Here is a 26,661-nt window from a genome sequence, read left to right as displayed (position 1 = left end):
CCTAGAGGGGAGCGATAGGGAGGGTGGGAGGGGGACCCAGGAGGGAGGGGATATGGGAATATGTGTATACGTATGGCTGATTCACTTTGTTGTACCGCAGAAGCTAACATTATACTCCAATAAAGATGTTGAAAAAAAAAAAGATATGGTTTGTGTGTATACACACACACACACACACATGCACACACACAGTGGAATATGTACTCAGCCACAAAAGAGAATGAAATCTTGCCCTCTGTAAAAACATGGATGGACCTAGATGGTATTATGTTAAGGGAAGCAAGTCAGACAGAGGAAGACAAATACCGTATGATGTCACTTATAGGTGAAACATAAAAAAACAAAACAAATGAACAAACATAACAAAACAGAAACAGACTCATAGATACAGAGAACAAGCTGGTGGTTGCCAGAGGGGAGGTGGGGTGGGGAGAAGAATGAAATACGTGAGGGAGATTAAGAGGTACAAAATTCCAGTTATAAAATAAATAAGTCACGGGGATGTAATGTACAGCACAGGGAGTATAGTCAGTAATACTGTAATAACTTTGTATGGTGACAGATGGTAACTAGGCTTATCGTGGTGATCATTTTGTAATGTATAAAAATATCTAATCACTATGTTGTACACCTGGAACTTATGTAATTTTGTAAGTCAACTATACTTCAAATAAAAAGTAAAAAATGAAAATCCCTCCCCCCCAGAAAAGAACTAACAAATACATTTATAACACCCTCCAGAAAATGGGAACTTTGAAAGGAAGGGAGATTCAATTATCAACCCCGGGAGTCTTTTATGTTTAGCTGTTTCTCCAACTGTATGAGAAAAACAAACTAGATTCGCAATTGTTTTTAGCCATGAACCCTTTCTTTGAATGAAATCTCATGAAATGATCCAATATGTAAAATAGAAAACCATGATCATCAAAAGCAGATTTATTGTTATAGTTTAGTTTCAAAAACAAAGTATCATCCAGTGGTTATGAGGAATCTAGGAAAACCTGTCCCAGTAATGCCAACTTTGAGGTAAAGGGCTGACTAGGGCAGCTGAGAAGTGGGATTTTCTGCTTGGTGGGCTTCTTCTCCCTTGCCCGGTCATAGTTTTCAGGGGAGGACAATGTTCCTGGCCCCGTTGGGGGTTCCCATGGCCCTGAGCTCATAGTTTTTTTCTGAAATCTCGACCTATTCCGTTTGAGAGAGTAGAATTCCCTCATCAGATCTTCCACTTCCCACTGCTCTTCCTTCAGCCTCCGGCAACAGTGCAGGGCGGCGGGGTCAATGGGGTGCGCTTCTGTGTTGAAGATGTAACCCCCGGCCCCCAGGATGCACTCCCCATAGGGGGTTATCACCGCATCGAAGGTGGAGCCATTGTTGTGGATGAAGTTGGTCGGGTCAAACAGCAGGTAGAGGTATTTCACGGTCTCGGCCAGGAAGAAAGACTCCATGCGGTTGTCAAGCTTGTGGTCTCGCAGATCTTTGATCTGCCACGTGGGGGAGGGAAGCAAGTCAGACCAGCATCACAGTACAGCAGAAAGGGTCAGGGGACCCTGTCAGGCATTCCCGCACTGCCACTAGGTGACTGCAGGCCTTTGGGCAAATCACTTAACTTTTCAGAACTTTGCCCCTTTCCCAGCCATCATCACCTCTCAGCCAGGTTATCACAATTTTCAACTGGGCTTCCTGCTTCCATCCTTACCCTAAAGTACATTTATATCATAAATCTTACCTGTCACTCCTTCACGGAAAACCCTCTGTTGACATCCCATTGCCCACAGACTAAAATCAAAGTCCTTATCGTGGCCTAACAGGTCCTTGGTGATCTGGCTTCTGCTCCCTCCCTGACCTCATCTCTTCCTGCTCTCTCCCTGGTTCTCACAGGTCCAGCCACATGGCCTTTCTGTTCTGTGAACAAGCACATGCCCAACCTGGTTCTTTTCATTGGTGTCCTTGCAACCTGGAGCACTCCTCCTTCAGACGCCCTCCCACTTTTTCATTTCCTTCAGGTCTCTGCTCAAACGCTACCTCATCAGAATGGTCTTCCCTGGCCCCCCTACATGATACAACAATCTCCTATCCCCTTTATCTTACCCTTTCGTGACTCTAAACATTGATCTAATCATTCCCTTTTTAATGATGTAAAAATGTAGCATCATTCACTTAGCTAATCCTCCCTTGACAGACATTAAGGTGGTTACCAAGTTTTTTGCTCTTGTAAACAACTAATTAGGAGTCTTTATGAAGAGAAATTCATACTGAGTTTACAGTCAGGGATGAGTAAGTTTACTTGCTACAAACATTTATTTTAGCTTCTCAGAATTAGAAATACATTTTCTTAAACAAAACTAATTCTCAGTAGACATCTATTTTACACCAAAAAAAATGTGACTAAAACATGGACTTGATGTACCAAGAATTATTATTCTCTTGCCCTGTTTGCCAAAGGCCAAAGAGTCAGTTGCCTGTTCCCATCATTCGCCTTGGAAGGGCTCCAAAAGACTTCACTTTCATGTTTTTTGTTTGTTTTTAATTCCTTACCCTAAAAAAAACCTCTGTAGGCTTTTTGGCAAATAGGCTTCCAGGCTATTTGCTTACACATTTGGTTTTTACATGTCTGTAACCACTCTTTATTTCTGTCTTGCCTGCCTGGGTCCTCTAAGGATGTGACATGGCTCTCATCCTTGACCCTTTCAATCCATTCTCCACAAAGCAGCCAGAGTGATCTTTCTAAAATACAAATCAGAGCATATCACTGCTCTGCTGTAAATCCTCCCAAGGCTTATCATTCCAAGCAGAACAAAAGCCAAACTCTTCCCCAGGACTTATACAAAGCCCTGCACGATCTAGCCCCTGCCTACTTCTGGGGCTGTATCTCCTCCCACTTTCCTCCTTGCTCACGCCCTCCAGCCACACTGGCCTTCCTTCTGTCTTCCAGATACACATTCTTTGTTTTTTCTACTAAAAGGTCAGCTCAGGGGTTTGGTCTTTCTTCATTGCTGTAACCCTCGGCCTAGCACAGCGCCAGGCCCGTGAAAGACACTCAGTAAATATCTGTGAGACCAGTACAGCTGTTCCATTAAGGATCCCTGGGTTTGCAAATAAGGCTATGGGACTCTGTAATTCCCTCCTAGAATCCATTTTACAGGCCTTCTCGCAAAATGTTTCACAATATTCACCCTTGCCAAGTAGCCTATTCCAACAGCTAAAGGATCTCTGAAGCGGGGAGAACGCCAAGGGCATGGAGTCAAGACCCCTGGGCACTAATCCTAGCTCCACCTCTACTAGCTCTGTGACCTTTAGCAAGGCTCTCTGCTCCTCAGTCTCCCCATCTATAAAATAAAGGCATTGCTTATATCTCTAAGGTCCCTTCCAGTGCTAATATTCCAGAGGCTCTTTAGCAGCAGGGGGAGACATTTCCCAATTCTTGGGCCCGTGGAAACACTTACTGTGGCAAATCCACATTCCACCTTGCTGATTTTTTCGATGGATTCCACAGCATCTCTTCCGAGTTCTAAGAGGGTGGGGTCCCCCGTGGCACGGTAGAGGTACATGGCGCTCTCAATGAGTTCTGCAAAGTTCAAAGCAGACCTTCCTCACCCAGTGGCTGAGCAGAGAAGGCTTGGGGACTGCCTGGGCCAGTGAGAGATTCCTCCTCTCCACACCATGTCCACAGGGTCCCAACTAGGGGGAACATGGGACAACTCACTCAATATTGAATCTTCAGAGCCAATATACCCAGTCTGAAGCTTAGTGGACTTAGTGGACCATGGAATCCCATCTCAAGGGAGAGACAGGCAGCCAGGTTCTGGGATAGGGAAGGTGGCAGAGGCTGCTGCCTATCTCCCAATATCTGTTCCCTCCTTCTTCCTTAGTAACAGAAGAGCTAACTTTATCCAAGCACATGGACACCTAGACTAACAACTATTCCCAGCACGCAGGTGTGGGATTAAGGTCCCTGCCACCAAAGAGAGTCATGTAAGGCCAGAAAACCAGAGAGAAATAAATTTCTATTTTATCTAAGCTACTACTTTGTCTCTGTCACTTACAGCCTGACCTAATCCTAAAACTTAAAAGAGTATGAGCCTGTCATTACAAGGCCCTTTCCAAGATGGGATAGGCCAAAAGATAAAGGTTAAGATACTCAAGAATCAACTTTCAATCAAGCAAAGATGCAGCCATCAGTTCTCTGTGCCCAGAACAAGGCAACAGTCTTGCCCTGTTCTACACCACAACTGGAATTTGGTGTTCAGACACGGGCTCCATCATAAGATGAATATTTGCCAACTAGCCAACAGGAATTGGACCAGATGGGAATATTTATTCCAGAGAAAAGAAAACAGCAAAATGTGTTTGTTGCTTTCAGATATCTGGAGAGCTGTTATGGAAAAGATGTGATTTCTAGGGTGGGCCCAGTAGGCAAAAGCTACAGTTCAACAGACTTTCCTACTTCTTCACCTCTTTTTTCTCAGAGAGGAAAGAACACCTCTCCCCTCCCTACACCAACGTCTCCTCCTGAAGTTCTACATCCTGTTTCCTCCTAGCCTTTGATCAGTACTTTTCTCCCTTTTGATTTATTACTGCAAACTCCATTACTTATTTTTGGAGAAAAGATCGCTGCCTATCTCTCCAGTTTTCTCCTACTTCTCTCTTCGTTTACCCCACAGGCCTCTAGACACTGGCTAATCTAATCACTCATATTCTAAGCAAAGATTGGGGCACATGTACTGGCAGATGAACACACTGTGTGTGTTCAAAGACAGAAAAGATGGTGTCCTCATGGGAAGCCTCTCCTTATGCTCCTCACAGCTGGCTGACTCAGTGCCCAGGGCCAAGCATCTTGTTTCTTGTTTTCTCTTCCTCACACATGGGCCTGCATATGCTAGTAAATGCTTTAATTTCCTGTATATCTAGCCAACTCTCTAGAAGAGGGTGACAGTCCAAGGTTTAGATTTGGACTTAGGTGGAGGTTAAGCCCTTCAGAGGCTTTTAGGCTAGGTTCTGTGCTCCAGCACTGCTGATCGGATACATGCACCAGAGTGTCAGGGACTGGCCAATCTAATTATAGAATAGTACCTTATCTCCCATTTGCTATTGTTTTGGGGATAGGAAGGATGACTGGTCTAAGACATTTCTGGATTCCTGGCTGTGTGCCTTACTTTCCACTGAGCATTCCTGCAAACAAAACATGTTGCCTCCTTAAGTAGTGAGCCCCCTGTCACTGGTGGTAATCAAACAAAGATGAGATAACCACTTGACAGGGCTATTGCAGGGGGATTTCGATTAGAAGACCTCTCAGGTTCCCTCTAACCTTGAGAATGCACGTCTAAGTCTTACATTTAGTCCCAATCTCTGTCTTCATTTTATCTATTGGTAACATGGGATCCAATACCATCTGAGTATTTTCTCTTAAAAAAAAAATGCCATGAAAATAAATGCATGAGAAATACTAAAAATAGCAGCCTCTAAGGAGTCAAAAGTGACTAATTTGCTCCTTCCAGTTGCCACTTTACTTCTGCTTCTGGTTCTCCTCCAAGACTCCTACAGCAATCACTTAGGGGACTACAGGGTTAGAGGAGGAAGGAAGTGGAGCCGAGGATGGCAGGATGGGCAGAACCCATTAGAAGGTCCATCCCACAGCTAAAAGGCATTCAGGTGGGAAGAGTCTAAAACAATGGGAATGTAACCTATTTTGGGGGGGAGGGGAGATGACTGTGTGCTGACTCAGCTTCCTTCCTCTGTCCCCCTTTCCCTTCCTCTCCTCACAATGTTTAACTTTCCTTCAGTGAGTCAGAAGATCGGAGCTGGAAAGGAACTTAGAAGAGTTATCAAGTGTGTTGTCCCTTTCTTCTCTACATCTTGACTGCTGACCTGCAGGTGGGGAGGCGGACGAGAAGAGATGATTCACTCCTAAGGTCCATTCCAAAGTTCTAACGTTCCATAGATGCACAACTTATCTGACCTGACCCACTGACTTAACGAAGTTTGCCTACACATCTGAAATCCCAATGGCAAGAACTCAAAAGGCGTCAGCCTGGCTTTTTCCATCTCACTTGCTCGTCTGGGTTTGAAAGAGCATAAGATGTAATTAGGAGACCTGGGTTCCAGTCCTAGCTCCTATACTTAACAGCCTTGGGCAGGCCATTTCAACCCACCAGGCTTCCGTCTCCTTCTCTGAAAATAAGGGGGATAAATAATTCCTAGAAGGAAAACCATCCAGAGCCACTGGAAGAAGCAGATGGGAAAAAAATGGAGCTGTGAGCACTTGTGAGGCATGGAGCCTCATAGAAATGCGAGGGGTTGGGGTTCTGAGAATCAGAGCCTGTGGGCTGGCAGTGGGCCAGAGATGCTGCTTACCCGGTCGAAGCGGGTAACCCTCTCGCTTCTCCACTGTATATCCCTGAGGAATGTTGTAGAATTCCGGGAGCCCCCCAAACTGCTTCCAGACGGTGTAGTAGTTGAGGAAGGTCCTCATGGCATTGTCAATGTCCCCAATGAGGGTCTGTAGGAGAGAAGTGGTTGTCAGGCAAGCAGCCACCAGGCAGGAAACCCACATACAAAACCCCACACACAACCTCAGGGAAAAGAGGAAGCAAAGGCTTTGGAGCCAAAAAGACCTGCGATCAAACCCAGAGTCGGCCATTTACTCAGTGTGCTGCCTCAAACCAGACACTTCACTTCTCTGAGCCTCGTCTCTAGCATGCAAAATACAACATATATTTTACATTGTTATGAGGGACAGAGGCTGTGTACAATGTCCCTGCCTACCAGTACGTGCTCAGTCAATACTGGCTACTAACTTTTTAAGTAGGTAAGTCAGCCATCTGATTCAAAATTCTAAGAATAAGAAAAAGATTGATTGTACTTAATCTCACTCACACCCTACCCCCCAGCAAATAACCATTTTGCATTAGTTTGTAAACATAAGCAAAGATGTATGAGTATGTATTATTTCCACCACATTAAATACAGCTTATTAAATATACTCTTCTGTAGCTTCCTTTATTCATTTAACAATACATCTCAATTTTTCCATGTAAGTACATAAAGTACTCCCTCCTCCTATTTATACAGTTGCATAGTATTCCATTGCTTGGACCACAATTTAATTAGTTCCCTATTGATAGCTAGTTGGCTTGGTTCCAATCTTTTGCTATTTGCTACAATAATCAATGCTGCAATAAATAACCCCATACATGTCACCTCAAACATATGTGAAGTGTGTCTGTAAGATACATTTCCAGAGCTGGGATTGCTGAATCTGAGAATATATGCACTTGTAATTTTACTAGGTGCTTCTATGTAGCTACTCATATTAGTGTAAGCTCACAGGGAAACAGCTGACCTTCTTGACATCTCCACTGGATGTCTCAAGGATAGAACAAACTTGACAGTTTCCAAACAAAACTATCGGTCCCTTCACTCTCTCGCAAAGCTGCCTCCCTCCTCTCACCTCTCTCCCTTTTCAGTAAACGGCACCACCTTCCACTGATTCCACTCTGGCCAGATACCTGCTGGCCATCCTTGACTCCTCCCTCTTCCCCCACCCCCACATCCATTCCATCAGCAACTCCTATCAATTCTCTCTCTCTAAAACATCAAGATTTTTCTCTTTATCTCCAGAGCCACCACCTGTTCACCTGCATCTTGCACTGGGATGACCTCAAAGGCCTCCTCACTGGTCCTACCACTTGTCTTCTCCAGTCCACTCTTCCCAAGGCAGCCAGAGTAACTGTCTTACTCAGTGGCTTTCTACAGGTTCAGCTTAAGGTCAAGACACCTCACCATGGCCCTCAAGGCCCTGAGCAATCTGGCCACTGCTGACTTTCCACTGACCAATCTTTCCCTTCCCTGGACTGTGGCCATGCTGCTTTTGTCTCTGATAAACACTCAACTCTTTCCTGCCTCGGGACCTTCACACATCATGTTTCCTCTGCCTGGAACATCGTCCCCCACCCCAGTTCTTCACATATCAGCTCGAGCATCACCACTTCTGAGAGGCCTTCTTATCTAAAGTAAGTCCCCATCCAATATTCTCTCTTTTAGCCTCTAATTTGTTTCCTTCATTGCAACTTATTATTTTATGAATTTGTCTAAGCTTTTCTTTGTGTCTCGCCCTCTATAAACTTCATGAGGACAGGGCCTGGAATACAGCAGGCACTCAAATATTTGTTGAGTAAATGAACAAATTTAATGTCTATAAGCCTCCTTTCTTCATCTATGAAACATCGTTTATTTCGGTGTGTTGTGATGATTCTGTGTAAAATGCCCAGCACATAAATCATTCTTTCATAAATATTTATCACCTCTATGTGCCAGACAGACTGTCAGCTAAATGTTAGCTATTAGTGTTATTATAACCTCATAGAGAAATAACCCCAGGACCCCTTCTTAAAGCAGGAAAAGTGCCACACACAAAGCACACAAATCCTATACAAACCAAGATGGCAAAGTGTGGTATATACATACAAAGGAATATTATTCAGCCTTAAAAAGAAGGAAATTCTGACACATGCTACAAGCAGGAAACTTGAGGGACATTATGCTAAATGAAATAAGCCATTATGCTAAATGAAATAAGCCAGTCACAAGAAGACAAATACTGTATGATTCCACTGATATGAGATACCTGGAGTAGTCAAAATCATAAAGACACAAAACATAATGGTGGTATGACCCAGCAATGCCACTGCTGGGCACATACCTGAGAAAACCATAATTCAAAAAGAGTCATGTACCACAATGTTCATTGCAGCTCTATTTACAATAGCCAGGACATGGAAGCAAACTAAGTGTCCACCAACAGACGAATGGATAAAGCATATATGTATACAATGGAATATTACTCAGCCATAAAAAGAAATGAAATTGAGTTATTTGTAGTGAGGTGGATGGACCTAGAGACTGTCATACAGAGTGAAGTAAGTCAGAAAGAGAAAAACAAATACCGTATGCTAACACATATATGTGGAATCTAAAAAAAAAAAAAGGTTCTGAAGAACCCAGGGGCAGGACAGGAATAAAGACGCATCTGTAGAGAATGGACCTGAGGATACAGGGAGGGGGAAGGGTAAGCTGGGACAAAGTGAGAGAGCAGCATGGACATATGTACACTACCAAATGTAAAACAGATAGCTAGTGGGAAGCAGCTGCATAGCACAGGGAGATCAGCTCGGTGCTTTGTGACCACCTAGAGGGGTGGGATAGGGAGGGTGGGAGGGAGGGAGATGCAAGAGGGAGGAGATATGGGGAGATATGCATATGTATAGCTGATTCACTTTGTTATAAAGCAGGAACTACCACACCATTGTAAAGCAATTAAACTCCAATAAAGATGTTAAACAAAATAGTAATGATGGTTGTCAGGGGCTAGGAGAGGAGAGAATGGGGAGTTATTGTTTAAAAGGTATAGAATTCAGTCTTACAAGGTGAAGAGAGTTATGGGGATGGATGGTGGTGATGGCTGCACAACATGAACATAAATACCACTGAACTGTACACTCAAAATGGTTAACATGGTAAATTTTATGTTATGTGTATTTTATCACAATAAAAAAAAAGAAAAAAATACAATCATTTCTTTTTCTTCCATTACTGGGCATTTGGACCATTTCTAGTTTTTCTTTGTCATGAACTTTGCTGCTGGGAATATCCATGTACAGGTTGCATCTTTCCCTGGTCAATTATTTTCCTGAGGAACATGAATAGAAACAGAATCATGCAAAGTCAAAGGGTGTGATCAGTTGTATGGCTGGGTGGTACAAGCAGGTTTTCCAAGAGGAATGTAGTCACAAATAGTTTTAAGGAAATAGATTTCCTGATCCTTAATTTTCCTAAAATGGATCTGCTTGAAAAGATGCTTACATCTTTACAAAGGCAGGCTACCCATTCTATCTCTTCCACAACTGTCCTTCTACCATCTTATAAAAGCAAGGTGTACCCACCAACAATCTGCAGCCTTACTGCGGAACATTGTTCTTGGATATAAAAATGTCCTGAGCACTGAACTCGGTTAAATTTAAAATATTAGTGTAGGTGTTGAGAAAAATGAATGGCTCTAACCACTGGGTAACAAATCCTTCTGCAAATCAGATGGCTTTCAATTCTTTGCCTTCAGAAAATTGAAAGAGGAACTGGTCAAGTTGTCAGCAGAGACATCATTAAAAATAATTTTTGATGACAGATCATTCGTGATTTTTTTTTAACCATATAAAGAGTGAACCATAAAATACTGCCACATTTGCAGGTCAAAAATGGTTGATGCTGGCAATTTGATATGGTTCAATCTATTAACTCAATGATTTCAAAGAACTGAATGATATTACGATATCAAACTCCTTCCATCTCCAGCTACTTATTTATGTGCACAGGCTCCTCGGCACTTACATCTAAAAACATGAAAAGCAGGAATAAAACTGATGCTTAACCGTGCTCTGTTTTAGCAATATGTATTATTCATGCAAAAATATATGAACTACTTAAAAACTTTAAAAAGCCCCAAATATCTCATTAAGAAATGCACTTCCAATAAATTGCTTTCAGGTTTATAATCATCAAAAATTGCAAGCTATAAATGTGGTTTTAATCAGTTACATACTAATGATAACTAAATCCAGAAGAAAACAAATTTAATACTCAGAGCTTATGATCACGGGAAATTTAAAAACATTTTAAATTTCTATGTATGAACAAATTTTGTCACAGAGACATATGATAGGGTGAACAATAAAATGCTTTCAGCATAAAATATAATAATTAGGATAAAATCCTGATGGGAGTGGTAGAATGGAAATATGAGTTGGAGGAGAAAAAGGAATGGTATGCAACTATTTAAACTCATAAGATTAAAAACATGCATGGGGCTCTATAATTTTTCAAATTCTTTTAGGGGACACTCAACTAAATTTGAAGATCTTAGAAGAGTTGGACCAATATTTAATGTTATCAACAAGTTCTCTCTGAGCTTCTTTCCCCATCTATCAAATGAGAGGGTTGGCTAAAAGTATACAATGGGGAACAAGTTAAATAAATGACAATATATCTATTCAATGGAACATATGCAACTGTTTAAAAAAGTAAAATTGATCTTTATGTATCAATAAAGAATGATCTCCGAGATACATTCAGTGAAAAAGAATAAAAATGTTCCTATTTATGTAAAGAAAAAAGGGGGCTATAAATATGCATATATCTATGTATATGGATATCTGGAAAGAGGTACAGAAAACTGACAACAAGGGCTGGATTGGGGAGAGAATCTGAGGGTGGGGGCTTGAGACTTATCATTGTATTCCTTGTTGTGCTTTAAAAATTTACCACCATCTACATGTTACTACCTTTTCTTAATTTCTTTTTTTTTTTTTTTTTTTTGCGGTACGCGGGCTTCTCACTGCCGTGGCCTCTCCCGTTGCAGAGCACAGGCTCCGGACGCGCAGGCTCAGTGGCCATGGCTCACGGGCCCAGCCGCTCCGCGGCATGTGGGATCTTCCCAGACCGGGGCACGAACCCGTGTCCCCTGCATCAGCAGGCGGACTCTCAACCACTGCACCACCAGGGAAGCCCCCTTTTCTTAATTTCTTAAGATGAAAAAGAAGTTGTTTATAAAAATATTAAAAATATTTTAGGACACATAAGGGATGGATTAGATGGGCTCTAAGATCCCTTCCAGCTGCAACTCTATTAGGCCATGTAATGGAGACACATAATGATGGCAGACAGAGCAGCCCCAGCTGCTGTCACGCCCTTTCCTAGGCCCGCTGTCAAGAATGAGGATTCGTGACAGAAGTGTCCAGTGGAGAAATGGTCATTGCCAATGGCTATTACCGCCCTGTCTACTTTAAGTGGTACAACATTCCACAGCAAGCTGGAAGTTCAGTTCCTGACACCTTAAAGCTCCCCTTGGAAAATTCAGTTTGTCAGAACTTTAAATCTGTCTCACCCTAAGCCCCTCTCCTATCCCCAATCCACCCCTCCAGAAAAAAAGTACTCGAGCACTTTTTTGACTCATACATTAGAATGAGCTTGCTTTGTCGGTTCCATAGAAAAAGGACCACCCTCTCTGATCGTTCCTACCTGAAGACCAGGCCAGTAGGCCTCCAGAGACTGGAAGACTGGCATGGACACAGTCCCCTTGTACATCTGCACCCACAGGTACCAGTCATCGAAGCGGGTGTAATTCCGAATGGCTTTGTTATATTCTGCAGAGGAGATAAAATGATGGACACATCAGTGATGAGGGACACAAAAAGCAGGCTTTGGCAACAGAAGAATGGACTTAAACATTTTCAAGACCCTAGGGTGGCCCAGCCTCAAAGCAGACTAGGATGCAAGGAGGCACAGAGGAAGGAGCATGGGTTCTGGAGGCAAACTTCCAGGCTCAAATTCCAGCTCCAGCTTTACCACTTGTTAGCTGTGACGTCAGGGGAGTTTTTCCCTCTTAAGCCTCAGTCTTATTATCTGTAAAGTGAGGAGAGTAATGTTATATACCTCATGGGACTGTGCAGTCATTTATTCACTCAACAATATTCACTGAGTGCCTACCAGGTGCCAGGCACCTGGGGGGTGGCAAATAAGACAAAGTCCAGCCCTCAGGGAGCTGGCATTCTAGTGGGAACTTGAACTTTTAACTCCCCTTAGACTGTAAATCTATGAGAGCTAGGACTTTGTTTTGTTGATTGCAGAATCCCCAACATGAAGATAGTACATAATAAGTATGCACAATAAGCATTATCTGAATGAACAAAGTACCAAAAACATGCAAATAAATAAGACAATCTCAAACAGTGTTGTAAGGATGAAATGAAATAGTCCATGTTCAGTGCTTGGCACAAAACTTAACACATCAATGGTACTCAGTAAATATTTGCTGAATAAATGAATGGTAGCTGTAATTATTATTAGGTGCCCAACAATTCCTCAATATCATTACTACTAGTGTCTAAGGGCCTGAAGGGTAAACTGCTTTTATTCAACAGGCATTAATCTACAGCTACCTCCTGCAAAGCACTGTGGGGACTACAGATGAATAAGGCCTGGATGCTGCACTCAGTTAGAAGAGCTATAACTGTGATGACAGCTGACTGCAAAAATGATGCTGGGCTTCCCTGGTGGCGCAGTGGCTAAGAATCCACCTGCCAATGCAGGGGACACGGGTTCGAGCTCTGGTCTGGGAAGATCCCACATGCCGCGGAGCAACTAAGCCCATGCACCACAACTACTGAGCCTGCGCTCTAGAGCCCGCGAGCCACAACTACTGAGCCCACGTGCCACAACTACTGAAGCACGTGTGCCTAGAGCCCATGCTCCGCAACAAGAGAAGCCACTGCAATGAGAAGCCCGTGCACCACAACGAACAGTAGTCCCGGCTTGTCACAACTAGAGAAAGCCCGCGCGCAGCAACGAAAACCCAACGCAGCCAAAATAAATAAATAAATTTATATATTAAAAAAAAAAAAAAAAAAAAAAAAAGATGCTGAAGGCCCTAAAGTCTAAGGAAGAGTCAAGCTATTTCCTGGGCAAAGTGACATTTAAGCTGGGCCTTAACGGGTGAACAGAATTTGGACACATAAAGGCAGGAGAAAAGGTATTTTAGGCAAAGGAAACACTATGTGCAATGGCCAGGAAATAAAAAATCCAGGGCTGCATACAGAGAAGCCAGCATGGTTCAGCTGGCTCTTGCAGGAAGGCATGAAAAGGTGTAGTGGGCCACAAGTGGGCAGTTTAAGTCCATGGTGGTTTTGAATGCAGAGCTGATTCTGTAGGCACTTGGGAGCAACTGAAAGTTTATAAATAGACTACATGTCAATAGGGAAAACCATGGGGAAAAACCCCCTTACCCTGCCATTTTTACCTAGGAACATGGCCATGAGCTTCTTATCCTGAAGCAGGATGGCTCCTTTTACCAGGTACTCAAAGTAGGAGTCCACGCCAGCCCCGATGCCCGCGTCCTGGGCCACCCACTTGCCAGTGAGCACGTCGATGTGGTTGCCGACCTAGGAGAGAGACATGTGGTGTCAAAGGAGGACCCAAGGCCAAACAAGGATGTCCCCACACCCCTGAGTGTCCTGTGAGATACAAGGCAGGCACCGCAGTGCTTCTTGGGAGACATGCAGGCTATCGGGGTACAGGGTTGGGGGCAAGGCTGGATCATGGCCAGCTCTCTTGCATATATGTACAGTGGAGACATATCTCATGCACATTTAGGAGGCCTTAATTATACCCACTGGTCAAAAACTGAAAAAAGAACAATGACTTGGAGTGTTCATGCCCTGTCTAGAGTGAGTGTGAGCTGGGAGATGAGAACGTGTTGTTCCCACAATCTGTCTCAGACTTCTCAGCCTGAGAATCTGCATGCGATTCCAGTGTCTAAAGACCTAAGATATACTTTCCGTATTTCCATAAATCAACTTGGGAAGGACATCCAAGAAACTGATAGAGTAGTTGCTTGTAAGGAGAGGAACTGGGTAGCTGGAGGACGGGTCACAGATGTCACTGGGTACTTTTTTGTATCCTTTGACTTGTGAACCATTTAAAAATAAATTTTAAAGATTTAAATGAAGAGATATGTTGTCCATATAACTTAGACCCCGATGGAAGCTGATAACTTCGCCTGGTACTCATTCAAAGAAACAGTTAATTGTCCTGTGTTAGTTTGGGCAGAGCCCCAGCAAGGAAGACAGGAAGTAGTTGATTTGGAAGGTGAGTCCCTGGAAACTCTGGAAGAGGAGGGAAAAAGTGAGGCAGGGCAGGCAGGCAGCCCACAAAGGGTGTGCTGTCAGGCAAGTTACCACCATGGGAAACGGAGCTCCATCCCACCGGGCAGCTCTGGGAGTCAGTGTAGAGCACGAGCCTCAGCACGGTCCCACCCGAGGGCCGGGGAACAAGGGTGATTGTCCATAAACTCCCATCAGTATCAGCCACTGATTGAGAACTGCTCTGGGGTAGCATTTAAGACCTGGCGTTTCCAGCCAAGGGCAAGCAGAGCAGGATCCAGGCACCAGAAAAGGCCTGTAGCCAAAGAGACATGGGTGATGGCAACTGGAAGACAGGCCAGTGTGCACGGAAATGATAAAGGGCTGAGAGGATGTGGGCAGGGTGGTCACGGAGCCACTATGGCTCCCGAGCTGGAGAAAAAACTTCCTGTGTCGGACACTAAGGGAGTTATTCTAGGTCTCCAGAGTGGCACCTTCTTAAGGGACTGTCAAGGAGTCCTCACACAAGTTTCACTTTTCAAGCTGACTTAGAACCAGACTTTGCATAAAACGTGCCTCCACCTGAATCACTTTTGGACAACACAGTCTTTATAAGTCATAATGATTCAGCAAGGAGGTATTAATCCATCAGTATTATTGCTGAAGTAACTGCGGATCAGAAAGGTTGAGTAACTTGTCCAGGGTCACACAGTTTCAACATAGTAAGGCTGGGGCTCAGTCTCAGTTCTGACTAAATCTAGTGCTATTTCCTGGACAGCTTTGGCTCAATTACTGTTAGTTTCACTGGATCATCTAGTTTAGGAGCCGAAACCGACCTTAGAGATGATCTGGCCCAAGGTGTGTTAAATTTCCATAGGTGAGTAGGTTTGGAGGGGAAAGAAAAGCTCTGGGGTCAAATAAGCTTGTGAAACGTCGAGTTAAGCAAAGTTAAATAGATGAATTTATCATAGGATTTCATAACCTTTAACTTGCTCATGTTCATTATGACTCTCCAAAAAAAAAGGACACTATTTATAGTGTTGCCCAAATTTAACTGACCAGTAATCATTTTCTCATGGAACAGCCATTCAACATCTCTCAAATCTTCTGGTTCTAAGAAACACAGTTTTACAGACAAAAATATGTAAAAACGAGGGCCAGACAGGCTGACGATCTAAGGTCACCGAGTGAGTCAGGGGCATGAAGCATACGACCCATTCCCTAGAAATCAGAGAAGCTCAAGGAGCCAGAGCTTATCATGGCCCCTTTTCCTGCCAGAGGATGTGCTCTCATGCTCTCCTCCCCTCTGTGCCAAAGCATGAACTGGAGGCTTGGTCTACTTTCGGTGTTGTGAGCCTAAGTATTGGACCACTCCTGAGGTCACCCTTAGTTTCCTTCGGCTGGACTGCAACTTGCTGCTCAGAGCCCTGAGCCTCATAAGCAGGGGACAAGGTGGCCAACTTGAGCTAGACAGGAAGAGTGGCAGCAGACCTACCAGCCCAATATCTGACCGGCTCTCCCAGAGGCGCATCAGGGCCACTCTGGCCACATCTTCGAACACAGGGTCACCGGTGAGGCTGCTCAGGGTGGCAAATTCCACGATGAAGGTCCCAATCCCTGCTGTGCAGGTGACAGGAGTCTCTCCCGGGTTCACGCCGTGAAGCAAGTTCACCGTTCCATACGGCATGCCAGTGGGGGTCTGAAAGGCTGAACGATCGCAAAATTAAGACCCCAGATAGGAGCGGGGAGGTGGGCATGGGCGGACACAGGACCAAAGCCTGAGGCCTTGGCCAGCACTTCCCTTTTGTCTCCTGGGTGATCTGCCAGAGACTGAGCCAGAGAAGGATAAATGTCACAACTGGAGGGCCCTCAGTGGCCACCTAACCCAGATGCTGTCAAACACTGCTCCTCATGCCTTGGGCTCTTGCCTGTGGTGAGCAGGGAAGCAGCAGGCTGTGCCCTGGGGTATCACACTCCACACATGCTCACTTTAGCTAGAGCAGCTCTACTTTCACTTATTTTATATGATGCCTCAGAGGCCAGGCAAGTAACTTAGTGTGAAGCAGGCAGGGCTTAAGCCATAGGCAGTGGGGGAGCTGGTGGCACAATGAAAAAGCCATTCATCTACTTCTTAAAACACCATCCTGACCAAATGAAACACATCTGAAGACTGTAAACAGTCCCAGAGCAGCCAGTTTAAGATCTCTGCTTTAAATAAAGAGTTTCAGGGGCTATGTTTTTTTTTTTAAAAAAGGATATAAACCACGAAACTGCCAACGTGGTCCAACCCTCAATTCACAGGTAAGAAAGGTCAGGCTTGTAAAGAAGTGACTCAAAGATCACAGAGAGAGCCAAACGGAGCTGGGATGGGAATGACTATCACGTGCCCACTCCCTTCCCCCCCCCCCCCGCAACGGGCCCAGTGCCCTGTCCACCTCACCCCAGTGCCTTCCAAGTCAAGGCAAGGAACTAGACAGCAAGTCAGAGGCAGAGATTTCCTCTCCAGGCTGAAAGGTCAAACAACCCCAAAGCAGCCTGTGCGTCACCAAACTGTGAACAAAGTTGTCAAAACTTCCAAGAACCACAAGGCCCAGCAACTTTACTGTAAGAAGAGAAACTTGCTATCTGGCAGACATGAGTGGTAAGCAAGGAGGATTCAAGTCACAAGCAAGAAGGGCCCAAAGGGATAGTTCAGAAAAGTCAGGCAGTATTAAAAAGGGGGTGGGGAGGTGACAAAATCCTGTTTCTCATCGTGAATGCACTTTTCAATATGTATATTTCTCAATACAAAAAAATGAAGGGAGCAACCAGACAGAGTTCCCCCCCAGGGATGAGTCACACAGGACATGACGTTTGTAAGGAGACATTCAGGCCGTGAGTGAGACCTGAACCCAGTTCGCTCACTCTCCTCAGCTCTTCCCCAAGGATGAGAGGCAAGTCCTGGGTGAAGGGGAGAAATGAGATGGCCAAGAGGCTGGTGGAAAGCACAGTGTAACGTGTTTGGGTGTGAACAGCTCTCAGAGCCTCCACCACACCCTGAAGAGAACACAGCGTCCCGCTGATGCTGCCGAGCCCAGCTACTGCCCCTCTGGACAAACACTGCAGCTTGGCCTGCAGCCCTGGACATGGCTCAGCTACAAAACAAGTCCCTCTCGTGTCTCATTGGTGTTTGAGGTTCTCCAAGAACTTTCTCCTCTCTGACCTCATTTTACGTCTCCCCAGGGGGAGGCAGGAATTATGACTCCCATTTGATAGACTGGGAGATTGAACCAAGGAGAGGAAGAGCGGCTTGGTCAAGCTATTGGTTGTCAGAGCCGAGTCCAGAACCAGGGGTTCCGAATGCTCAGACCAAGGCTCTTCTCTGGAACCCTTTCATTCCAGTGGCGTGTGGGCCTGGGAGGGGGCAAAAGCACTCACTCAAATAAGGGCAAGAGCCTTCCAGCCACCAGGCTGGCCTTCAGCGCTCCTCACAAAACATTAATGAGGTCAGCTCAGCCATCCTAGTCTAGCCCTCAAAATGCCAGGGACTCTCCTGATTTCCAGGGTGGGCGCCAAGAGGTAGAAATACCAAGTGTTTGGGTGAGCAACACGAGCAAATAATTCTGCACAGCCACCCTCTTCTCCAGCAAGAGCAGCAGGACCTACCGGACTTCACCTCTGCCCCATCTCCATGCGGGTCTTACCTGGGAGGAGTTTCCGGGCCGCCTCCTCAGCCATCCTCAGGAGAGGTCCCGAGCAGGGCCATCCAGCCTCCACTTCTACCCCGGCCCTCTTTGATAGCAGGTGAGCAGACAGAAGTCCTCCTACTACTGCAGATGGTACAAAAAGCAAGTGTCAGAATCCTAAGGACCAGTCTTTCCCTTGTACAAATTAAACCTAATGCTCTGTTCAGTGGCTCACTGGGAAGGGGCTGGAGCCACGTAGCAAAAGAAGAGTCCTTAACCTCCCACACTGTACAGTGTTAAGCTCATGAAGTTTCTTTTTCTCTTGGTGGGTCACAAAAATAATGGTTATCGGGCTTCCCTGGTGGTGTAGTGGTTGATAGTCCGCCTGCCAATACCGGGGACACGGGTTCGTGCCCCGGTCTGGGAAGATCCCACATGCCGTGGAGCGGCTGGGCCCGTGAGCCATGGCCGCTGAGCCTGCGTGTCCGGAGCCTGTGATCTGCAACGGGAGAGGCCACAACAGTGAGAGGCCCGCGTACCGCAAAAAAAAAAAAAAAAAAGCTTTTGCACAGCAAAGGAAACCATAAACAAGACCAAAAGACAACCCTCAGAATGGGAGAAAATATTTGCAAATGAAGCAACTGACAAAGGATTAATCTCCAAAATTTACAAGCAGCTCATACAGATCAATAACAAAAAAACAAACAACCCAATCCAAAAATGGGCAGAAGACCTAAACAGACATTTCTCCAAGGAAGATATACAGATTGCCAACAAACACATGAAAGAATGCTCAATATCATTAATCATTAGAGAAATGCAAATCAAAACTACAATGAGATATCATCTCACACCGGTCAGAATGGCCATCATCAAAAAATCTAGAAACAATAAATGCTGGAGAGGGTATGGAGAAAAGGGAACCCTCTTGCACTGTTGGTGGGAATGTAAATTGATACAGTCACTATGGAGAACAGTATGGAGGTTCCTTAAAAAACTAAAAATAGAACTACCATACAACCCAGCAATCCCACTACTGGGCATATACCCTGAGAAAACCATAATTCAAAAAGAGTCATGTACCAAAATGTTCATTGCAGCTCTATTTACAATAGCCTGGACATGGAAGCAACCTAAGTATCCATCATCAGATGAATGGATAAAGAAGATGTGGCACATATATACAATGGAATATTACTCAGCCATAAAAGGAAACGAAATTGAGTTATTTGTAGTGAGGTGGATGGACCTAGAGTCTGTCATACAGAGTGAAGTAAGTCAGAAAGAGAAAAACAAATACAGTATGCTAACACATATATGTGGAATCTAAGAAAAAAGAAAAAGAAAAAAAGGGTCATGAAGAACCTAGGGGTAAGACGGGAAGAAAGACACCGACCTACTAGAGAATGGACTTGAGGATATGGGGAGGGGGAATGGTAAGCTGTGACAAAGCGAGAGAGAGGCATGGACATATATACACTACCAAATGTAAAACAGATAGCTAGTGGGAAGCAGCCGCATAGCACAGGAAGGTCAGCTTGGTGGTTTGTGACCACCTAGAGGGGTGGGATAGCGAGGGTGGGAGGGAGGGAGACACAAGAGGGAAGAGATATGGGAACATATGTACATGCATGACTGATTCACTTTGTTATAAAGCAGAAACACACCATTGTAAAGCAATTATACTCCAATAAAGATGTTAAAAAACAAACCAACAAACAAACAAACAAATAAATAAGGGACTTCTCCAGTGGCTCAGTGGTTAAGAACCCGTCTACCAATGCAGGGGACACAGGTTTGAACCCTGGTGCAGGAAGATCTCACATGTCGCAGAGCAACTAAGCCCGCGAGTCACAATTACTAAAGCCCATGTGCACAGAGCCCGTGCTCCGCAACAAAGAGAAGCCACTGCAATGAGAAGCCCGTGCACTGCAACGAAGAGTAGTCCCCACTCGCCGCAACTAGAAAAAGCCCACCCGCAGCAACAAAGACGCAACGCAGCCAAAAAAAATAAACAAATTAATTAATTAATTAATTAATTTTTTAAAAAAGAATCACTTGGTCAAAATTCATTGAAATGTGTAGATCTGTGCATTTCAGTATATGTAAATTTACCTCAGTAAAATGAATGATTCATTAAAAAAAAAAGATTCATTGGGAACCTGCTAAAAATACTGACTGTAGGACCCAACCCAGAGATCCCAATTCATTAGATTTAGAGTGGAGTCTACATAGCTGAACTTTTTTAAATGTCCCAAATGCTTCTGATGGGCAGCCAGGTTTGGAAACTAATACCCTAGACTTGCACTATGTAATACAGTAATTAGTAACCACATGTCACTATTTAAATTTAAATCCATTAAAATTAAATGAAATTAAAAATTCAGTTCTTCAGTTGCAGTAGGCACCTTTCAAATGTTCAATAGCCACATGTAGCTAGTGGCTACTGGACTGGACAACACAGATATAAAACATTTCCATCAACAATGCAGAAAGTTCTAACAAACTTTCAATAGGCAATAAGCTACAAGAAGGCAAGGATTACATCTCTCTTCCTCTTGGCTGAAAGCCTGGTACCAAATATATGTTAAATATGTGAGTAATCCTGGCATATTTCTTTTCAGTCTTTTCTCTGTCCCCTGCTCACTTTCATGTCTGAAACTGATGAGGGATCCCGAGACCTCCCTACCCAACCAGAGCTCTGTCAATCTGGCTTGAGCCAAGTGCCCTGGCAAGGCTGGCGCTTAAGATCCTGTTTATCACCTCTTGGTTTACACAGAAGCCAAAATTCCACATTCTCCTTTCTTCCAAGGGCCCTAGAAGGCAGCCCTCACCTCGGATGTTGGTTTCAAACACAGAGGCGTTCACATCAATATCAAAGTCCACGTTGTCCTGGAGCACTTCAACCACTCTTTGGAATTCTGAGACATTCCCCAAAATCTGAAGGAAAGAGAGACCTGACAGTGAGGCTCTAGGCTTGTAGGCACTGAAGATGCTAGATTCAGAGTCTAGGATCCTATGCTGGTGTGACTCCCACTTATTCAACTTCAGACCTATAGTTTCTGTTCTAGGACTGCTGGTAACAGGAGAAAACACTGAGAGCTGGAAATCACACAGACCCAGTATCAAGAGACTGGTAAAGTAAATTCTTTGGTTTCAATTTAAGAATTTTTATGTACTCATTTAAATGAAACCAATATAAAGACTGTAGACCACATAAGGAAATCTTAGCTTGACATTTACAGTGGATATTTATTGTTTTTAACCTTGTCACATTCATCCTTATGGAAAATACTGCAGGTTGGTTGGCCCAACATTGATTCTCAATCTTCTTTACCCTTGTAGCTCCCAGCCATAGAGGCTAGAAATCCACATATTTGCTTTCTCAGTCTCATTTGCTACTGGGTGATTGTGTTACCCAGTCTATTCTGAGCTTTGTAAAGTCTACTAGGGGCACTTCTCAGAAAGCTCCTGTTTTCCTAATAGAAAGGGACAAGACACAATTGGCATGGCTTTTACTCTTTTTCTTTCTGCTTTGAAAGCAGACTTGATTTCTGGAGCTGTGGTAGCCATCTTAGGCCATGAGGTACTAAGCATGAGAATGAAAGTCAGTATACTAATGATGGTAGAATGGAAGGATACAAAGAGCATGGGGTCTCTGATGGCACAGTTGAGCAGCTGATCCAATGCTAGAAATTACCTTCATTCAGATTTTCTTATACTTGAGAAAATTAAACCCTTTTGTTTAAACCATCAGTCAAATGCAATCCTGATGCCTTTTATTCTGATATCAGTGTTCCAATTTTCCCTTGAGGAATCACCCTTCTTCCACAGTCACTCCTGTAATTTAAAGAAGGTGACTCCATCCCTTCAGCTGCAAGAATGGGCACTTCACCTGGACCAGCCAACGTACTATATCCCTTGGCCAACTGATTCATTCAGGGATAGATGTGTAACCCAAGCCAGATCAGTGAGACTCAGTCCACGGAATTAATGGAAAAGGACTAATTCTCTCCACACACAGGTTACTAAATGAGTGGGATGTGAGTCTGGAGTTACCATTGGCTACCCTGCCAGCTTAAGGAGAGCCTGAGAATACAGCCAGCAAAGAAAGCAGAAATAAGAGATGGAGAAAGAGATTCCTAATTATGTTATTTAAATGTCTGGAACCAGCTGGGTTTGAGGTCAGTCTTTACCTGGACTTTTTAGTTATGTGACTCAGTAAATTTCCTTCCTGTCTAAATCAGTTTGATCACTTGCAGCCGAAACAATCCTGACTATCTCAGCATTCAAAGCCCTCTATGATTTAGACCTAATCTATCCTTCTAACCATGTCTCTCACTGTTCTTCTGTTGACTTCAGTACCCACTATTCCCTGATTTTCTGCCCTCAGACATGCTGTTCTCTCTACCAGAAATCTCACCCTATGTCTTCCCATTTCCAAATCCAACCTATCTTCGATTATCTAAATGTCACCTTCTCTAGGAATCCTTTGATTCCTCTAGCTGAAATTAACCTCTTCCTCCTTTAAAAGACTCCAGCAAGTTTATCCCCACAACTCTTAGGGCATCTAGTTCTTTCCACATTATAAGAATCTTTGCATAGGCAGGAGCCTCACTCATTCCTGCACTCCCCCAGAGGGCTGAGCACAGTGCATGAAGCAATTACTCAAAAAATGTTTGTTAAATGATGACATGAATCTTTCTCCACATTGTAGCCAGTGATCTTCTCAAAACAGGAATCTCATTTCCTACCCTTTTCTTGAAAAAATTCCACTGGCTTTCCAATGCCCCCAAATTAAAGATCAAAATGAAAGATGAAAATAAAAAGCCCAGGTGAAGAATTCATTTTTCACCCACAGTCAAGCTACCAAAAGAAGAAGGATATTGGTCATGCAATGTTGGAGAGGAAAAGGGACAGATGAGACACTTACCAACAAGGTGTCCAGGGCATCAATAAGAGTCAGAGAAAAACTGTAAAAGGACAAAAACCCCAGCTGCTTAGTAAGAAAATCAAACACCAGTTATTAAGGCTGCGCCAGATCAGAGACCCCAAAAACTAATAAGTGAAGCACAGCGATGCCTCTGCCAGTCCCACTTGAAATCACAACAGAGAAGCCATCGTGAAAATCGCCGGGAACCTCTGACCCATTTAACATACCTGGGAGGTGGGCTGATGTATAACATCTTATGCAAATAGCTCGACTGCAGTTAAACACATTGCCTATATTCTCTGGCATTCTTCTCCACCATAGGGAGGCAGTATAAGATTGTAGCTCAGAGCGCAGGCTTTCTACATCTAAGAATTTATCTCGCAGTGCACAGAACTGTAGCCTTGAGAATGCTCATGGCAATATTGTTTTTAGAACAGCAAAAAGCTAGAAATAACCCAAATGTATACCAGTTGAAGTGATTAACCAAATTGTAATACATTCAAACAATGCGAAACTATGAGGTGGTCAAAAAGATTGTTATCAAGAGTTCTATGGGCTAAGGGGAAGACATTCAAATTATATAGTTAAATGAAAAAGACAAGGTACAGAATAGGCAGTGTCGTGTGTCGTATTCTAACTGCATTTTTCAAAAAGAGACAGAAAGCAGATTAGTGGTTTTTTGGGCCAGTGGTGGTGGAGGGATTAACTATAAAGGACCACCAGGGAACTTTCCAGTGTGACAGAAATGTTCTCTATCCTGTGATGGTGGTTACTACACACTTAAAATGGGTGCATTTTATATAAGTTTCACCTTTAAAAGGTGATTTTAAAAGATACACATATACATACCTATATGATGGTATAAGCCAAAAATCCTTCTGGAAGGATACACAAGAAAGTTAACAGTGGTTGGAGTTCTAGGGTATGGGAGATATTTATTTTATTATATGATATTGTACTGCTTGAATTTGCCATTTACTTGTATTACTTTTTTCAACTAAAAAACGAAAACCAGCACAATTTGTGTTGAGCTTAATTTCTCCAGTCCTTAGCATATTCATTTGTAAAACAGAGATAACAGCAATTAACTCCTAAGGGTGTTAATTAAATGAGATGACACAAGTAAAATGCTTAGCACAGTGTTCAATCAAGGTTAGCTTCAGCTAAATGCAATGATTCTTCACTTACTCAGCAAGGAACAAGACAGAGAATTCCATCTCTCACAGATTTTTATTCTAGTGGAAGTGAGAAAGACAAACTAACACATAAGTGAAAATGACAGTATAAGAGTGAGAAGTGCTACGAAGAAAATAAAAAGGGTGGTTTGTGAGAGTGACCTGTACGGGGTGGGTATTTAGGGGAACTGATGCTAAGGTGACAGTTTGAGCTGAGATCTCAAGAAGCAGTCAGGGATGTGAGGGTAATGGGGGAAGTGGGTTTCAGTTACACTAACAACAAAGGCTCTGAAATTTCATGTTTAGGAGAGTTACATCCCCTCCTAGGCCTGTTTGCCCACTTATAACATGAAGGGGTTGGGTCTTCTGACTTTTTGAAGCCCTTCCACATATCCTAAGCCTCCAGAGATTTGCCCAAGTCCCAACAGCTGGTGTCTGTCACTGCTGTGGCCAGAGCCCGGAGGTCCAGACCACCAGGCTAACCCAGCCTTTTTCCACTATGGGAATCCAACTTTCCAGGAGGCTGGGTGGATCCTGGTGGTGCTGGCCTGAATTGGGGGGAATGCGACCCCACCCTGGCTAGGAGGTTTTTCTGGAACGGTGAGATCATGAAGCCACCAGTTCCAGCATACCCGCCCGACTAGGACCGGACTGCCAGACCCAGGCCGCCTCCTTGCTCCTCCGCTCGCACTACCTGCCCCAGGTGTCGTGCCCGTCACAGGTGAGAGGTCGCAGCTCGTCGTAGGGAAAGGCATTCTCCAGGTAGCTGTCGTAGGCGTGGTAGAACATGGCCTTGACTCGCTCCCTGGTGCGGGGTACGAGAAATAAGGCAGAGGAAAGGACAAGAATTAGGGCGGAAAATGGTAATCACCACCTGATTTCTGCGAGGAGCCCAGTGGCGGGGTCCCAGCAGGTCAGGGTGGGGGATCTGGGATGGAGGGAATGAGGAAGGGACCAGGTCTGGGATTCCCATTCCCCAACTATGGAAGGGCGGGGAGCCTGACCCCCTTCACCTGTAGTGGGCGGGGTCGGGCGCGGTGCCATCCGGGCCGGGCGCACCATGGTGCAGGGGCAGCAGCGCACACAGGAGGCCAAACGGGACGAGCAGCCGGAAAGGCATAGAGCGCGTGCCCTGTCAGCGCCGCCGCTGCAGCAGCAGCCGCAGCCACCCACACATCCTGCGATCCTCTGCTGGTTCTTCCGGGAATTAGGAGCACTGCGCCTGCGGACCGATGAATCATCCACTCACTTCCGGACTACAAGCCCCAGAATGGAATGGGCGGTGGAACCCAAGCAAAGAGCATCTTGGGATATGTAGTCTCTGAAGCGGGGATCAACGTGTCTTAAAAGATAGTGACTAGTACAGCTACTATTATTAATTAATGTTTTAGCAACAGCATTTTTTTTTTTTTTTTTTTTTTTTTTTTTTTTGCGGTACGCGGGCCTCTCACTGTTGTGGCCTCTCCCGTTGCGGATCACAGGCTCCGGACGCGCAGGCTCAGCGGCTATGGCTCACGGGCCTAGCCGCTCCGCAGCATGTGGGATCTTCCCAGACCGGGGCACGAACCCGTGTCCCCTGCATCGGCAGGCGGACTCTCAACCACTGCGCCACCAGGGAAGCCCAGCAACAGCATTTTTTTTTTTTTTTTTTTTTGCTTTATAACAAATTAAATCAGTTATACATATACATATGTTCCCATATCCCCTCCCTTTTGCGTCTCCCTCCCACCCTCCCTATCCCACCCCTCCAGGCGGTCACAAAGCACCGAGATGATCTCCCTGTGCTATGCGGCTGCTTCCCACTAGCTATCTACCTTACGTTTGGTAGTGTATATATGTCCATGCCGCTCTTTCACTTTGTCACAGCTTACCCTTCCCCCTCCCCATATCCTCAAGTCCATTCTCTAGTAGGTCTGTGTCTTTATTCCTGTCTTACCCCTATGTTCTTCATGACATTTTTTTTTCTTAAATTCCATATATATGTGTCAGCATACAGTATTTGTCTTTCTCTTTCTGACTTACTTCACTCTGTATGACAGGCTCTAGGTCCATCCACCTCATTACAAATAGCTCAATTTCGTTTCTTTTTATGGCTGGGTAATATTCCATTGTATATATGTGCCACATCTTCTTTACCCATTCATCCGATGATGGACACTTAGGTTGTTTCCATCTCCGGGCTATTGTAAATAGGGCTGCTATGA

At 44.4% G+C, this 26,661-nt stretch overlaps 1 protein-coding gene across 1 annotated transcript; it reads right to left on the bottom strand.

Moving 5' to 3' along the window:
* Window positions 1-918: 918 nt before the first annotated feature.
* On the bottom strand, window positions 919-25,679 carry EDEM2 (ER degradation enhancing alpha-mannosidase like protein 2). The gene is made up of 11 exons (XM_081255212.1): window positions 25,471-25,679; window positions 25,152-25,262; window positions 23,283-23,322; window positions 21,184-21,289; window positions 18,368-18,493; window positions 16,180-16,391; window positions 13,844-13,985; window positions 12,067-12,191; window positions 6,352-6,496; window positions 3,444-3,565; window positions 919-1,481 (listed from the first exon to the last, which is right to left on the bottom strand). The coding sequence occupies exons 1-11, from the start codon at window positions 25,575-25,577 to the stop codon at window positions 981-983; spliced, it is 1,737 nt and encodes a 578-aa protein (XP_081111338.1). The 5' UTR covers window positions 25,578-25,679; the 3' UTR covers window positions 919-980.
* Between the last annotated feature and the right edge of the window lie 982 nt (window positions 25,680-26,661).

The sequence above is a fragment of the Mesoplodon bidens genome, assembly GCF_964165515.1.
Source record: "Mesoplodon bidens genome assembly, chromosome: 15".
NCBI lineage: Eukaryota > Metazoa > Chordata > Mammalia > Artiodactyla > Ziphiidae > Mesoplodon > Mesoplodon bidens.
Note: the sequence above shows the minus strand (reverse complement) of the source record. Positions and strands in the feature narration are given on the sequence as shown.

Bases quoted from the DNA above. Each gene is read 5' to 3' on its own strand.
- EDEM2 (XM_081255212.1), bottom strand. From the start codon at position 25,577: ATGCCTTTCCGGCTGCTCGTCCCGTTTGGCCTCCTGTGTGCGCTGCTG. The intron at 13,986-16,179 runs GTAGGTCTGCTG...TCTCTCTCCTAG, and splicing joins GCCGGTCAGATATTGGGCTG to GTCGGCAACCACATCGACGT. The intron at 6,497-12,066 runs GTAGGAACGATC...TCTCTCCTACAG, and splicing joins CCTACTGGCCTGGTCTTCAG to ACCCTCATTGGGGACATTGA.